At 37.2% G+C, this 15,992-nt stretch overlaps 1 protein-coding gene across 8 annotated transcripts in view; it reads right to left on the minus strand.

The window, feature by feature from the left end:
- Positions 1-489: 489 nt before the first annotated feature.
- Positions 490-15,992, minus strand: part of LOC121232391 (vasculin-like) — a 43,754-nt gene continuing 28,251 nt past the window's right edge. For 6 of the 8 annotated variants that reach the window (XM_041121405.1, XM_041121404.1, XM_041121401.1 and 3 more), the window contains 8 exons: positions 15,562-15,628; positions 12,508-12,692; positions 11,562-11,702; positions 10,896-11,060; positions 7,820-7,894; positions 7,187-7,371; positions 3,119-3,221; positions 490-1,982 (listed from right to left, as the gene is read on the minus strand). In XM_041121405.1, coding sequence (XP_040977339.1) covers positions 1,824-1,982; positions 3,119-3,221; positions 7,187-7,371; positions 7,820-7,894; positions 10,896-11,060; positions 11,562-11,702; positions 12,508-12,692; positions 15,562-15,628 — 1,080 coding nt within the window. In that variant the 3' untranslated portion in view covers positions 490-1,823. The remainder of the gene's footprint in view (positions 1,983-3,118; positions 3,222-7,186; positions 7,372-7,819; positions 7,895-10,895; positions 11,061-11,561; positions 11,703-12,507; positions 12,693-15,561; positions 15,629-15,992) is intronic. The other 2 variants (XM_041121406.1, XM_041121407.1) reach the window with 2 other exon arrangements.

Raw genomic sequence — 15,992 nt, forward strand, 5'->3', positions numbered from 1 at the left:
AAAAAATTGTCTATGTCCCGCTTTGAGAAACACCAAGGCAAAAAAAGTTTTCACTTAGTAGTAAAAATAATGTATTCACATACCACTAAGTAACTACGATAGGCAGAAGATCCTGTTGATAGGATGTGACAACCAAAAAGAGAATAAACTACACCGAGGTGTCAAAGTTAGTAAAAAAAAACTGCAGGAGAGGGGAAAGAGAAAGGTAAGGTATTACAAGTAGGAAATACTTCATTACCAATACAGCAGTTTTCTCTTTAATAAAGAAACATTTTTATCCTCTTAAATTTAGACAAGAAAATGGCATATTTCAATACATTGTGCCAAAATTAACTACACCAACACTTGCATGCCTGTTCCAAGAAAAAACAAAACAAAACAAAACTGACCTCTTGAATACAAAACTGTTTAAAAAAAAAAAACCAACCCCCCCCCCCCCCCCCCCCCCCAAACACCAACCCACTCCACCCCAACCAAAAAAAACCCACACACCACCTTTGGCCCAAAATTGTTAGATGCCACCTTATAAAAAATGACTTTTCTTAAAGAAGTTAAACATAGACAAAATCTCAGCTTTATAAATATTTTTGCTTTAGTTTTAAATTGCAAATTACCTACTATAAGAAGTAGTGCAATTCAAAAATATTTTGAAGGAGGAATGTCTATATATAAGCTATGTTATAAATGCACATGACATCACCAAGAGCAGTTGTGCTTATGAATTAACCCTACATAGTTTGTACAACCCTGTGGAAAATATTTAAAGAACTAAAATGAACCAAATAAAACTATAAATAATATATTAGTTTTTAAATGCATGATTATAAAGAAAAAGTTTGACACAAAGAAAGCAAAACGTGCTTATTGCATAGATATATTTCTGCTGCTTATAAAAGCAAGATCTGGTGATAAAAATATTTTTAACTCATTCTGAAATGCAGTCACTGCTGACAGAGTACATTTAATATAAATGCAAACAAAACTTAGTAGATTTTAAAACAATACCCTTGATGCTATGCACCGAGACAATACTCTGTAAATCAGTTTATTTTCCATGTAGTGGACAAATTCAGTCAGTGTAATTATTTTTTCTGCACGTGAATACTAAAATCGGAGTGCTTATTTTCCCCACAAGAAATGTGTTCACTGTGAGAATACTGGGTCTTGCAATACCCCCACATAAAGCTTTCAATTTAAAAGGTTAGTTCTAGAAATTTGGAACCAAACCATCAGGTTTTTTTGCTGTTAATAACAATGACTACACTACAAATGGCTAAAGAACAGTTATGTGTGGAAAAAGCAGAACAGTACAAACAGCTCAATTAAGGAAAAGAGTTTTAGTGCACTTTGCTCATTTTAGCCAACATGCTACATTGCCCTTTTTGTGTACAAAGTGGACTCAAGGATTTCCATTTTAAGAAAGAAATGACTTGGCAAGCAAAACACTGTGTCAAGCTGCCCTTTTTTTCCTAATAGACTTGGACATATTAAGACAGAAGCTTTGCAAGACATTACACAATTCTTTTTGGTTTTATTATTAAATGAGAAAGTCTGATTTGTTACATTGTCACATTGCTAGTCAGAAATGCTGCAGTGATGAAGAAAGTCAATGCTGAGTCAACCCAAGTCCTCATTCTACAACATTTGTTTGCAAAGAAATTATAGTAATGTTCAACACAACATTCCTTGCTTTCTTCAGGGAGGAGTCCCATCATTCTTCCTCTAATGGGGTATGTTACTACATAATTAGAAATTTTTTTGGACAATACATCCCCAAATTTTCATGAGATCAAAACAAGCTTCTACAGATATTACAGAAATCTTCACACATCATCATCATCTGACGTATCACTGCTGCTTGTCTCAGAATCCTCATTGTCCAGAGCAGGTTTGAAAGTGCTGTTTTTCCAGGGGCTAAATTTAAAATCACAGATGAGGCCATTTTTCAAAATGCCATTTTTCCGAAGGCCATTTTTTTGTAACTGAAATGAGAAAACAAGATGTATTCAGAGAAAAAAAAAAGCTAAACACAACAATCTGTTGCATTTCAGCATTCTCTACATCACCTATGGGCTACATTAGATCCACTGCACGACCTATTTTATATATACACACAAAGGAAAATTCACCTGAGAGCCTTCACTTCTGGGCCAGCCACCTGCATCCAAGAGCCTCCAAGTGTGCTAAACTAAGCTCCTACAGTGAGCAAGAGCTTACCCTCTTCTCACCCATTTCCTCAGACACCTTGCCCCAGTGATCCCTCCCACATGGTCTCTCCTGTGATGCAGTCCCTTTTTCCACAGTCTGCTCCAAACACCTGTGCTAAGGGCAGGGTCTGCAGTGAGGAAGGGGCCCAGGAAGAGAAGCAGGGAGGAATGGGTATCCCAGTCTGTCTACCTGATGCAGTTGGAAAGTCTAAGACAGTGGAGAGAAGAAAACAACTTATTCTACAAGAAAGGAATTACTGCATGTCCAGACATAGTGCAGAAGCTGGGCGATAAGCCAGGCATTTAAGAGTTTAATATTCCAAATGCTCTAATTAGCACCTGCATGGCTAGACTTATGGAAATATCAAATGTTCAGATTTAACATTATGCAAGATTCTCCCTTCCAGCCTCTCCCTCACTGACCCCATCAGGTATATAAAACACTCCTAATTAAAAAAAAAAATAAATAATATTCAAGTCTAGATTGCCTTTTCAGACTTTGTTACTAGTGAATTAAGTGTCCCTCAATTTCAAAGAGAGAAAATTCAGGTTTTGGAAAGCCAAGGAAGCTGCATAAAAACCTCGAAAGAAAATTCCCTTTCCTCAGGCTAAGGTGAGGAGCTGGAAAGCCTGTGCAATTCTACTACTAGCAATGCTGAAACTACTCAGAACCACTCCCCTACCCTTCCCTTGATATTTTGAGAATAGGCCTTACCTACAATAAGCACTGGTCTCCTATCTTTTTAAAGTAACTATTCTTCCGAAAGCACAAGGAGGCAAGAGAGAGGAAAGAAAAAGGGTACTGAAATGGCAGCATCCCCAACCATCAAAATTACTAGAGATCCCCCTCAAAGGTAGGCATTTAGGGTAGCCACCTACAAGTTCATAATGGAACATTAACTTAGCATTACCTGTTCACTAATGACTCGGAATTCCCTCATCTCATCCTCTGTTAGTGGAGCACATGTTTCATCATTTTCACTGTCTTCCTGCCAGCCCATCTCCTTTAACAACCTTTAAAATAAAAAGGACAACATTAAGAAATTTGCTACACACACTCAGACATTTCAAGCTCTGCTTACATAGATGTGTAAAGATCTGTAATAAATGGATTAATCAATCCATAATTTTTTTTAAACAAACTCTTACATAAAAGTAGGTTAAAAGCCTTACAAAAGATATATAAAGCACAGAAGTTGACAAGTTCTCAGGTCCTTCACAGATGACCCTGTTTTACCACTACATGTTTAATTTCAAAGGTTGCAAAAATGAAACAGTAATACTTTATCTATAGAACACATTCTTAATTTCAAGCATATATGCAAACCATCACTTGCACATACCAAGTATTACATTTCCTGCCATCAGATTTCACGTACGAAATAGACCCTGCTCTCTCTGCCAATCCAGTGAACATAAAAGCAAAATTTCATCATATTATCTCACTTCAGGATCTTTATTACCAGCCTAAAAAAAACTGACAGTTTTTCATATTCTGTTTCAATTGGACAGCTGCTCTCCAGGACTGCAGCAATAAAGAAAGGAAAAACAAAAGAGAAAAGAATTTGGATCATATGCAAGTTCAGCTGTTGATGCATAAGATTTCTCTTAAAAGCATATCTGGTGTTGGGACTATGGACTTTACAGCCCATTAAGCTGCGACCTCCATCATCAATATATTTGTGTAAGAAGTTATCAAAGGCAAATGGCTTTAGTACAATCAAGTGACCCTGGCTACATTATGATATTCATCATATTCCTAAAGTTCAAGCAGGAAGAAAGTAGAATCTAAGTAACTGTACCTTCATTTTAAGACAAGAAACCTCTGTCAGGTGGAAAAGTAAGAATGTATCTCCTTTGCATAACTGCTCTGGTGGAGCAGCAGTGTAGGAATGCTAGTGATGTCCCTCCATGGGAACCATCATCAGAGATGGTTCCTCAACTCAAACACACAGTATCTTCTCCATCAAGTTTAGAGATGGAGACAATGCACATGGGAGAAGCTGCATTGATCCTCAGTGACAGAAGCACGATTCAGGATGCAATGGCCTCATATAGTTTCTTTTTTCTAGCACATGCTAATGTCAGAGCCAGGACAGGCTTCTTTGCAATTGAGTCTCACCTGACAGCAGATGCTGATATTCCAGCACAGACAGACTACAACTAGGAGTGAGTTTTGGGATGAGGTGAGAAAAAGAGAGATTCCTCTCATGACTAAGCTTGATATGTCCAAAGATGCAACAATAAAAGTGTTTTAGCTAGTGCCAAAAGTGGGACAGCAGCATCTGAGCAGGAAGAAAGTGGTTTTAGGCATGAAGACACTGTGAAAACACAGGTTATCTGAGGGTGAAGACACTGTGACATTTAACAATGGAGATAGTAAGTTCTCTTGCTGTAAAGTTTTTGCCAAAAAGATTAGCACCTTCTTCAGGCAAACCACACAGCTGTTGACCTTAAATGTTAAAGGAGATTAAAGCTATTTCACAAAAAATAAAGAGGTTTTTAAAGTATATGCCAGAACTGACACAAGAAACTGACACTTAGAGCTGAAGAACAGTGAATACACTAAAACAGGGAAGCTAGATGAACTCACAGTTGATGTCATGTACCAGGTATTCCATTTAGCCAGATGTCAGCAAGAAATGCCCTTCAACATAACACTCCCTACAAAAAATTTTAGGTCCCAATACAATGGACACCCACTGGATGTGTCACTGCAGGTGACCAATGACACCAATGACTGTTGTTAAAACCATAATAAAAGCCTGGAATTGGCGGGGGGAGAACAGCACTACTGAGATTGTTTAAAAAAGTTAACAGGACAATAACAGAAATGGAAATTACATCCTCTGTAGTGTTTGAACCAAACTGGATAATGTGACAGCCAGGAACAGTGAAATCCTCAGGAAGCAGCAGAAATAATATGCAAGTCATCCAAAACTTCTCTCTTTTAAGAGAATATGTGCATTTGTATACACATACAGAAAAAGACTTGCCATTATGCAATGCCAAAAGCAGTTCAATGATAGTTATATTTTTAGCAACAGTAATTTGAGTCAGAAAATTTTACTGCAAGCAAGCTAAGATGTTAACAGTATTATGTATGGTAAAGTGAATAGTTACATAGCTCCTGTTAACATAAATAAAATTTAGAGCAATAGCTAATTAATTTTTAAGCAATATCATCTAAAGTTAGCAGGACCACTGTCCCTTTAAAGCAACAGTAGGCTTCTAGAATGGTTAAAAGCGTGAACTACATAAAAAATATTAAGCTTCAGATTAGCAAACTTGACACCAACAGGATGAGAACATAATCACTGCATGTTGGAAACTCCCCCAGCAGAAAGGAAGGCTAAGATATATTTGGTACAAGACATGGCTATACAGTTATTAGGTACACACAAGTATCCTGTGAGTTAAGCTGGTCACTTCAAGTCCAATTTACCACAAAAAGGCTTACCATAACATCTGTCTACATACATGCAGAGGTCTCAGCCAAAGGGCTGGTACAGTACAGAGACACAGCATCTCTGGGATACCACAAGGAAAGATGCTTGCCCAGAAACCTATGAAGGCCATTCAAAGTCATTTGAATTGACAAATGAGAGTTAGTGTGGACACATAATTAGCTAACGGTTGCAAGAGCATTCCAGACGCCTTTAGAAGGCCTTGAACAGAATAAACAAGAAGACAAAAAAAGAAAGATATCAATTAGAAGAACACAGGTGCGCATTCCACGATAAAGGGAACTTGGCACAAAGAACCTCAATTTGGCAGTTTATCTTGACCAATTAGACTGAGACAAGTCTCGCATGTTTTAGTTAGTATAACCAATTATGTCTTATGTTTATGCGCGTGTACAGTGTTGATATAACCAATCATTAAGTGTAACTAGGCGCGTGGACAGCGTGTGAATAATGTGTGTAACCAATAGCAAAATAACTAAACGCATGTACGGATGTAACCAATGTATAAAATGATGTCTGATGCTCTAGTAAAGGGTCTTCAACTATGATCATATTGATCTGTCGTTGAGTCCATGATTATGCTCCCGCAAGTTAGATTTGACTCCTATCTTCTAGTAAAAAATATTCATCAGCAGCCTCTAGCAGCCAAAGGTTTCTGTCTCCATAGCCAATGGTGGAAAAAAAAGGGAACAGAGCAGGATGCATTTCACTTTTCGTACTCATGAGGGATAAGAGGTCATGAAAGTTTCCTCTACAGGTACTACAAAAGGAAAAGTTTTCTAGTCCAATGTATACGTAGAATCTATCACTAAAAGAAAAAAAAAAACCGAAACAAAAAACCCCACCAAAACCAAAACACTATCTAAATCTATCACTACATTTCTGTAGTTGTCAGAAACAGTAAGAATTTAACAGAGCTAATGACAAGCTCACCTCCAGACTGAGTTGTGATTTCCCAGCAGTATCATTCTCAATCTCTACCAGTTGCTACTGGAGTTACTATTATGAAATACTAGAATTGTTTCAATCCTTTTTTGAAGTTACTTTCTCCCTTTCCAGTGCATTGTCTTGTGATATCACTAACAGTGTCAACTAGTCAGCTACAGAAATAATTAATTTCTTTAACAACAAGGAAAAACTCACTGGAGTTTTACATAAGATGCAGCATTTAAAGTATTATTAATACAAATAGCAATTACATGCATTGTTTTTCCTAGACATGCAGACCAAAATCAGAGGGATGAAGTCACTATGTAGTTTGCTTTATTTCTTTATAATGAAATACATCAAATTTTTAGTAAAGCAAGTTTAAGATGTCAGTACACAAGTCTAGTAGAAACAAAGCATATTCCATGTTAAATTAGTACATGTCTAAAAGTTAGACTTTGACAGTACTCATTAAACATTTTATGTGTTCTCAGTTTTCAGATTCTGACTTCTGAAATAGTAAGAATTTAAGACATGCTCACTTACCATGAAGGAACACTCTTTATATTATAATAAAGTACATACCTATGCTCTGCCTCAAGCGAGCTTGAAAGAACATCTGCCCGAGGGAAAGTTGAAGATCGAATGATCTGTTGAGATGTAATTGGAGCATTGCCATTCTCTTGTGGAATTTCATTTTCAAAGTTTCGGTTTATATCTCTCTCATGATGAGGACTGTTGCTGTTGTGCAAGTTAAAGGACTCATCATCCTGTTAAAAATAATTATATATTAAAAAGTTTAAAAGTAAAGTCCATTCACAAGTAAATGTCAGCAAATGCTGCAATTCAGTGATTCTGTTTAATTTAAATTAAGTTTAAATGGAGACACTTTATATACTACTTTGGGGGTAATTCTGTTCATATTTCTAGAGTTTGCAATACCTGGATACTACAGAAATCTTAAGTTATGCCACTGATCAAGTAATGTAGAAAGCAACTCCCATGCTCAGCCTCCAACTTTTTTCTACAAAGTTTCAAACATATAGAAATAATAAGTTTGAATTTTAAGATAAGTATGAAAGGCAGCTTAAACAATTTATCTGTTGACCTTACAAACAAGGCTCTTAATTAAATATCAGAGCCATGCATGTCAGAAGTTTGAAAGCAAAAGAGTTCTCAAGTTTGCTTAGTTTAAGGGGCAGGTCACAGCCAACTTACCTCGACCAGCAAATTCATCTGCCACAAGTTCAGAAAGATTGGATACTGCTCTTTAAATTCAGACAACAGCTTCCCCTACACACATGCACACATCACAGAGCTTCTCAGGCTGTTGTTACAGCAACTGTAACTTACTAACCATGAAATAAGAACTAGGAAGAAAGTTTATTTAAAAAACAGACTGTTCAGGTTCACTCAAATATTAAAAGCTCTTTAATCCTATAAACCAGATATGTTTCTTTTAATTCTACTCATTCAACAACTTTTAATTCTTCTTTAGTAATGAGCCAAATAGCCTCAGAAGTCTTACCAACTGTAAAAACAAAGAGGAGAGTATGAACATTATCTAGCTAACACCTTTTTGACAACAAAATCCCTAAACTTGGCATATAACAACATTATCCATAGCAGGAGACAATTGCTCAATCAGCCAGTTCTGCACTCGTACAAAATCATACTTCAGAGTCCATGATCAAGACCATCCATCATCATTCCCCTCCCACTCAGTGTTGTCTGCCTCCAGAAATTTTAGAATGCTCAGTAAGAATTTCTTAAGAACAAGTACCCCAGTAAACATATATTCACCTGTTAAATCATATGCCTGAAGAATGCATCTCATAATCAAAGAAAATTCATAAAAATATTAAACAATTTTAATATATTAGGGCAAAATAGCTTCTTCCAAGCATGATTCAGCTGCTGATCATGATTTGCCTCATTATTTCAGAGGTGAAATCTGTTACTGCAGGCCTTAAAATTCCATCAACAGGATTATGTTATAAAAGTCTGTTGTGTAGTTATCTCCCTACCCACTCAGTTGCACACCATGTCTTCTACTGATGATCATTAAAATTAATGTTGGAAGTAGGACAACTATTAGTTACGTGATTTGTTTAACATCTTCTCACACCTGTTAGTGAAACAGCAAGGACAGGAAAAAGGCCACATGCACTTACCAACAAATACTCCAGGCTACGTGTTACATACACCTGTCCAAGGACATTACAATTTTCACTACTAAAAACCTCCTGTGAGAGACTGAAAGAGTTAATGTCTCAAACATTGTGGTGGGGCAAGTTCTGCTTAACAACAAATTCTGCATAGCAAGGAACCACAGGTGCATAGCTCCGTATTCTGATAATGCTGTTCTGATATGCTGAGCAGGACAGCTCACCATGCATGAGGAAAGATCATGTTTGCAGGGAAGAAGTTACTCCCCAAATGACCCCCAAGTCCCAAAGGCTCACAAACCACTCATGACACCTAATTGGCCTAATGAGTTTGAGTGCCCACCTGAAGGAGGGGAAAGGATGATAAAAGGACACAAACTGAAGCCCCATGGGCACATGCCCACTGGAACTGGATCCCTAGGCTGGCTGGACCAACACTGGACCCAGGACCGGTGAAATCTTTCTCTCTTCCTTTTTCTCTCTCTGTCTTCTTCTCTCTTTCTCTTTCCTTTTCCATAATCCCTACACCTCATCCCTTTAAGACATAAAACCGCTAACCAAGTCTGGGACTAGGAGTGGATCCAGCCGCCCCTGGGCTCTTCTCTGAGAAGGAGTCTAAAAAGCAAGGGGGTCTGCTCTGAACCTTGTGACTCAACAGGAGGGATCTCCTTCTTCTCTGAATTGATGTATATGGTTACCACGGGTTACGCGGTTTACTGAGGTAGTTCCATGCCAATTCCTGTTGTGAGAAATCCCAACACCTGCTGTTATGCCTCCCAAGTTCAGTTTGCTTCTGCCATGAATGAAATGTTTAACTGGTCGTTTGGTGTCATTTCACCTTAATTTAGCCCGAGGGAATTCCGAATTTAACAGGACTCCCTGGTCTGTCCAGCATGGGTTGTGACACCTCCCCCCAAATACACTGCTTCTGAAAATCAGGGACAACAAAATGCATTTAACGTAAGTATCATGAAGATATTAAGAACTCAAGACAATTTCAGGAACAGAAATTCCCACCAAATTCATGTTCAGAATTCTGAAGCTCAAGACAGTGTTTCCCAAGATCTTTTTAATCTTAAATCAAAATTTTGTGTATTTCTTAAACACACATTAACAGCATTACCCCCAACACCCATCTCAGGTTGCTGAGCCACAAAATGCCTAATGGAAAGATGCAGACCTTTCCCAACTGATACATACAGCTAAGTTGTACAGTCTCATTACATCAAATTTTATTTTGCCCAAAATAGGAACAGGGTCAGAAAAATCAATCTCACTTTTATGAGCAATGCATACTGGCACTGTTTCTTTTTTCATGTGTCTGAATCTGAATAACCCTCAAAACCACTCATTTTATTTGTCTGGCTGATTTGTAATTTGTGCCTTTTTTTTTGTTTACACTTTAAACCACTCATTTACAGCAAACATAGGCTTTTAATCGCCTTATCCTAAATAATACATTACTTATCTTCACTTGGACTACGTATGATAACTATGCTTATGGCTTGTTGGTGGCTGGTAGCACTGACAAAAATATTCTCAGGTGCCAGCTAAGCACTGCATAAACTGATCCAGATTGAAAGAAAACTGACACATAATATTATACACAATATAGGCCTCCAAGGTCTCAATTAGGAAGTAAAAACAGGTTCTTTGATTTATGCATATATAAACTACTGCCCCTATGACTAGTCCAAGAATAGAGAACTTCTGGCTATCCAAACGCTCGAATTAGAAAGGAAATGGTTTGAGAAGCAGAAGCAAGTTTTTTCCATTAATTGTTTTGTAGGATAACTAACAGCCAAGGTGTGAAGCACTGCCCTCCACAAAGATTAGGTTTAGTGTACTAAGCTTATATATTTTTTTTTATTGTTGCCAAGAACTCAGGCACATCTGTCTCTAACATGTATGAACAGATACTGCAGAAAGAAAAAAGAAACTACTAAGCACTGGAGAAAGAGTAGCACTTGGAGCAACTTTTTAAAATTAATGAAAAGGAAATTCCTTTCCTTCATTTAGAGATCAAGACCATGACTTAACAGCTGTTTACAGCTAAATAAAAAGTAGTTTATGTTTAGTCTGAGAACTGTTACTGCTGGATCTACAATAGGCATGAACAAAACTACCTTCTCTTGCCCAGCATGATTCTCGTCTTCACGTTCCTCTTCCACTCTATCTTGTTTCAATGCTTTCAAAAATTCACTCTTCTTATCAGTCCGTGTTCTTGTCAATTTTGTTAAACGAGGCTGACCAATTTTGTCAATAGGGGACAACGAATTTGACCGATTACACTAATGGGGGGGTGGGGGGTGTCAGAAAAAAGAAAGAATATTAGAAGTTTATTCATTTAGAAAACTTTGAATGAAAGAAAGACTCACAGGCATCTGTAGTTTCAGGTCTCATGTATATCCACAGTAAAAAGCAGAGGGAAGATATTTGTATTTCAGTATATATATAGTTCTTACATGTAACCCCAGAGATGAAGGTTTATGGAGCCCTGCTAACAAACAGTGGACCTTCTGAAGTGTATCACACTATTAGCAGTTTTGAAGTTTAAACCTACCAGGTTATACTTCCTAATGCACCATTTTTACTCCAAATCAAACTTAGAAAGCAAATATTGCAGTACTTAAAGGCCAGTGATGTACCTTCCGTATTTCTCTCTCCCACACTAACTTCTACAAAAATAAACTTATTTAATACAGTTCTGCATAAAACTTACTGATCCAGTTATCCAACCAAACAAATTTAAAATCTGATAGATTTAATAAAAACTACAGACATTGCCTTACCTCTTTCACTGAATTCTGTGATACAGTAAATGCCTTGGCAGTTGATTTGAAAGGACTGAAATTGCCAATGCCATATGCAGATTCATGAGAAAATGGATTCCCAAGTTTATTTTCTTTTGCTTGGCTTTTCCACTGTGTAGGCTAAACAAAAATTTAAACAAAAATTTAGAGAATTATTAACTACAATAGGATTATTTTCAGGAATATTTAGAAAAATGATTAAGCAAAAGCAAATCATAACTACAACCATAATTTAGATCAAATACCTGTTTTATTGTGGAAAAGAGACTGTTTATGAGCAATTCCTCCTCTCTCACAAATACCATTTACAATTTTTATATAAATTTACAAACAATTAAGACCCTCATATCTGAGGTATTAAGAATCACAACATGAGTCTTCAACAGCTGAAAGTAGTGTTTTTAATGTAGTATGTTAAGAGAGCTAAGAACAGCTCCATCAGATGCCAACAGGAGCACAGAAAAATTCCTGAAACAAAATCAGAAGATGAACATGGAAATCTGCATATGGAGAGGGACCAGAATGACACTAAGCACATCTATATCAATAACTGGGATAAATTCTGGAGGTACTTTTATGCCAACTGTAGCTCTCCACTAGGTATCTATTTTTCTGTTAAAAAAAAATATACAAAAGGTATTGCTGTTCTCTAAGTTAGAAACATCCTTTTCACTCTCCCTTGGACAGCTCTTATACTTCTCAGAAAAGGTAAATGAGAAACAGAGAGAGATCCAATTACAGTATAGTTTAAAAAGAAAAATGAGAAAAAGTGTTTCCATTCATTTTTGGGGTGTTCTGCACTTAGCAAGATTTGAAAGCATAATACTCTAGGAACAGTACTCTCAGGGGTGAAATAAGCACATTCAGAATTAAAGCATGATTTTTTTTCAGCATGTTGTTCATGCCACCAGTATCCAAGACTCACCTTTGTGGGTGGAGTAGCAGGTTTAGGGATTAATCCTTTATAAACACTTGTGCCAGTTCCATTCTTTACTGGCTGGGAATGAAGACTTCCTACTACAGGGAATCCAGATATCTGTAGTTCTTTTGTACTGCCCTTTTTAATGACCAGCATTCTTGGAGATCTAGATTTAGGATTCAAAGGGTACTCTGGGGGGGGGGGGGGGGAAAAAAAGTGTGTGTGTATATATATGCATGTGTATACATTCTTAAGTTCCTAGTTCATAGGGTACTGGATAGCCATATGGCCCAGAGCAAACAGGCATAAATCATGAACTTGGTCCAGTATTAGTTCCACAAATAACACACTGTACAAACCTGGGTAAACACAAGTTCTGTTCCATTTTCCACAAACCAGCTTTTATAAAACATTTCACTTGGCAATGCAGGAATTTTACTTTCAGAAAATAAAGATATCCTTCAGTCAAAGAAGCTAGCTACACAGTTCTTGTTTGCAAATCTAAAATCCAAATACTATTAGTTGTTAATAGTTACCTAATCTTCAAAAGATATTATTTTCATATTTCCCTTTAAAGTTACTAAAGAATAATTACTCACATATTTATTAACAACTCATTTTAGAGCCAATGTTCCACACTGAGGCTCTATAAGCATAAGAGAAGATATGCATACTACTGTAGACCATGGTAATGACTGGTTTCTCTATCTCTATGCCTCAGATGGGCATAATAGAACATCTGAAGCTTATACCATTTCCAGGTTCAAGAAAGCACTAATTGGAGACATACAGTCAGCTATCATACTCACTAAGTAACTGACATTTAACAGTTTGGAAGAACACCTATTAAAAACAGTTCTAAAGTTTTCAAAAAGTGAAAAAACCCCACTTTAATTACTTTTTTGCACATGCATTCCAGTGGTGCATTAACAACCTTTTCCAAGATTATCTCCTCTCTCTGCAAGCATTTCTACTTCACAGGCAGAGTCACCATATCCTACGTTTAAAAAACCTACCTTAAAAGCGTAAATTATTTTAGCTTTGTTTAGCAGGTAGATGTTACAAAACATTTGTGATAACTGTATACTTAGCTCTCATTAAACTTTATGAAAAGACTTTTCATAATACTCGCATGCTCCCATCCCATATAAAATGGAATCTAACAGAAGTATATGTTTTTAACAGTCATTAAAAGGGGATGGTAACATTCCTCTTGTCCTGAATATTAAGTTTCCTTTAGTAGGGAATAAGAATAGCCTTAATTTCAATTTTTCAATTATAAAACAAGGCTTGCAATAGCAGAGCTGTAATAAAGTAAGATACCAAGCTGTAAGCTGTAACAAGCCGCTGCACTGTAGCTTACAAATCTATGTAGCTAACAGAACTGTTCCTTCCTTTGCTTGTGAAGACCAATACCTAGAAAGCCTGGAAAACTTGCCGTCCTTCAGATCAAATTGAGCCACATCATGCAGCAGCCACAGCCAGAGTGCTGCAAAGGTTGTAAAACACTCAAGTTGCTATATAATTTTCCACAACTTGGTTAGGAAAAGAATTTAGCTATTGTTACTCTTATTGAAAGATAATTATATTTCCTGACTTTCATATGAAAGCTGCTAAATACACAAAAATGGAAAGCAGTCCAATTGTTTAGGCTCCTGCAAAAGTTCTTAGCAATTAGATATTTATATTGAGGGGTTGGCCTATTGTTACCTAAGAATGCAAAACATACTGGGGAAGTATGAGAAAAAGAATCCGCAAATTAAAGTACCATTTAAAATGAGCAACAAGTTTCAGACCTCAATATTAACAACAGTTTAAGTTGTAGCTTTTATGTTTAAACTTGTTTCCTCAAAGAGAAAGGTTCTTATTTCGAGTAAGTTTATTACTTTAAAACCTGCGCAGTCTAAAGCTGCCACCTTCTTAGAGTGAACAATTCACTACTTAAAGCCCACAGAACTGTAAAGTGGTAGCCAAATTTATCAGGTGGAGATGAGAAAACAAACCCAGACTAGAGTTCAGTTAAAGGCCCACTCTCAGGATTGGCGTTCTTACAAGTAATTCATAAACACAATCAACAGCTTAAGACATTTTCTTCCAGGAAGACACCTTAAATCTCGAACTGCAACTCAAATACTGTGTTCAGTTTTGGGCCCCTCACTACAGGAAAGACTTTGAGGTGCTGGAGTGCATCCAAAGAAGAGCAACAAAGCTGGTGAAGGGTCTAGAGAACAAGTCTTATGAGGAGCGGCTGAGGGAACTGGGGTTGTTTAGCCTGGAGAAAAGGAGGCTGAGGGGAGACCTTATCACTCTCTACAACTACCTGAAAGGAGGTTGTAGTGAGGTGGGTGTTGGTTTCTTTTCCCAAGTAACAAGAGATAGGATGAGAGGAAATGGCCTCAAGTTGCACAGGGGAGGTTTAGATTGGATATTAGGAAAAAATTCTTCACCAAAAGGGTTATTGAGCACTGGAACAGGCTGCCCAGGGAAGTGGTTGAGTCACCATCCCTGGAGGTATTTAAAAGACGTGTAGATGTGGTGCTTAGGGACATGGTTTAGCAGTGGACTTGGCAGTGCTAGGTTAATGGTTGGACTCAATGATCTTAAAGGTGTTTTCCAACCTAAATGATTCTATGATTCTCTGCAAACTAACCTGCTCTTCCCAGCCCTCCTAGGTTTCTCTCCAAGATCTTCCAACAGCTCTAATCAGTCAGGAGCATTCTTTTACAAAGTCTTCAGCTAGCAATCACATCACTAGTTTAGGGGACCCACCTTCATTGCATTTCCTCTTGGGAGATAAATTCTTGACATCTTTACTAAAAGACATATACTTGTTCTTGGAAAGAATCCTAGTTGTGGCTGCATCTACAGACCAACAGATTGATAACAAAATAGAAGTGTCACCTCTCTAACAAAAAGATACTTACATTGTAATAATATTGAAGTTTCCTCAATTTCAATCTATACCTTTGTAATATTCTAAAAAAAAATTCCTATGTTTCAAATAAAACAACTTCAGATCTCCGCTACATTTTTATATTTAGAAACATCAAAAATACTCACCCCACACACCTGCAGCTAAAGACTTATTCCGATTTGGTGTTCTCTCATATTCAGGATTCAAAGATGGCTGAAAGGAAAATAAGTCTTGAATTGTGGGACCAATGAAATAAAGAATCACATATTGGAAGTATGACCTCTGCTGTCAAAGATTTTTAAATGGAGACAGACTAGACACTTCCCCCTGTGACCCAAACAGATCAACGCTCACTTGTTTCCTCTTCTCCAACAAAACATCTCAAGCAGCAGTCAATACCATTATATGAACTGTCCAGAGAAAGCAAAACAGAGTGATGTATGGTTCTTCAAAGAGGAAGCTCACCCTTCCCCTTACATCCTACAATTTTAGGTTGAAGCATGGGACCTTGAACGGCTGGTGGCAGAAAGATCATTTTGTTAGTACTTTGGATTTCCAGTAAGGTACTTGTGTAGAA

Source organism: Aquila chrysaetos (assembly GCF_900496995.4).
Source record: "Aquila chrysaetos chrysaetos chromosome W unlocalized genomic scaffold, bAquChr1.4 W_unloc_1, whole genome shotgun sequence".
In the NCBI taxonomy this organism is placed as follows: Eukaryota; Metazoa; Chordata; class Aves; order Accipitriformes; family Accipitridae; genus Aquila; species Aquila chrysaetos.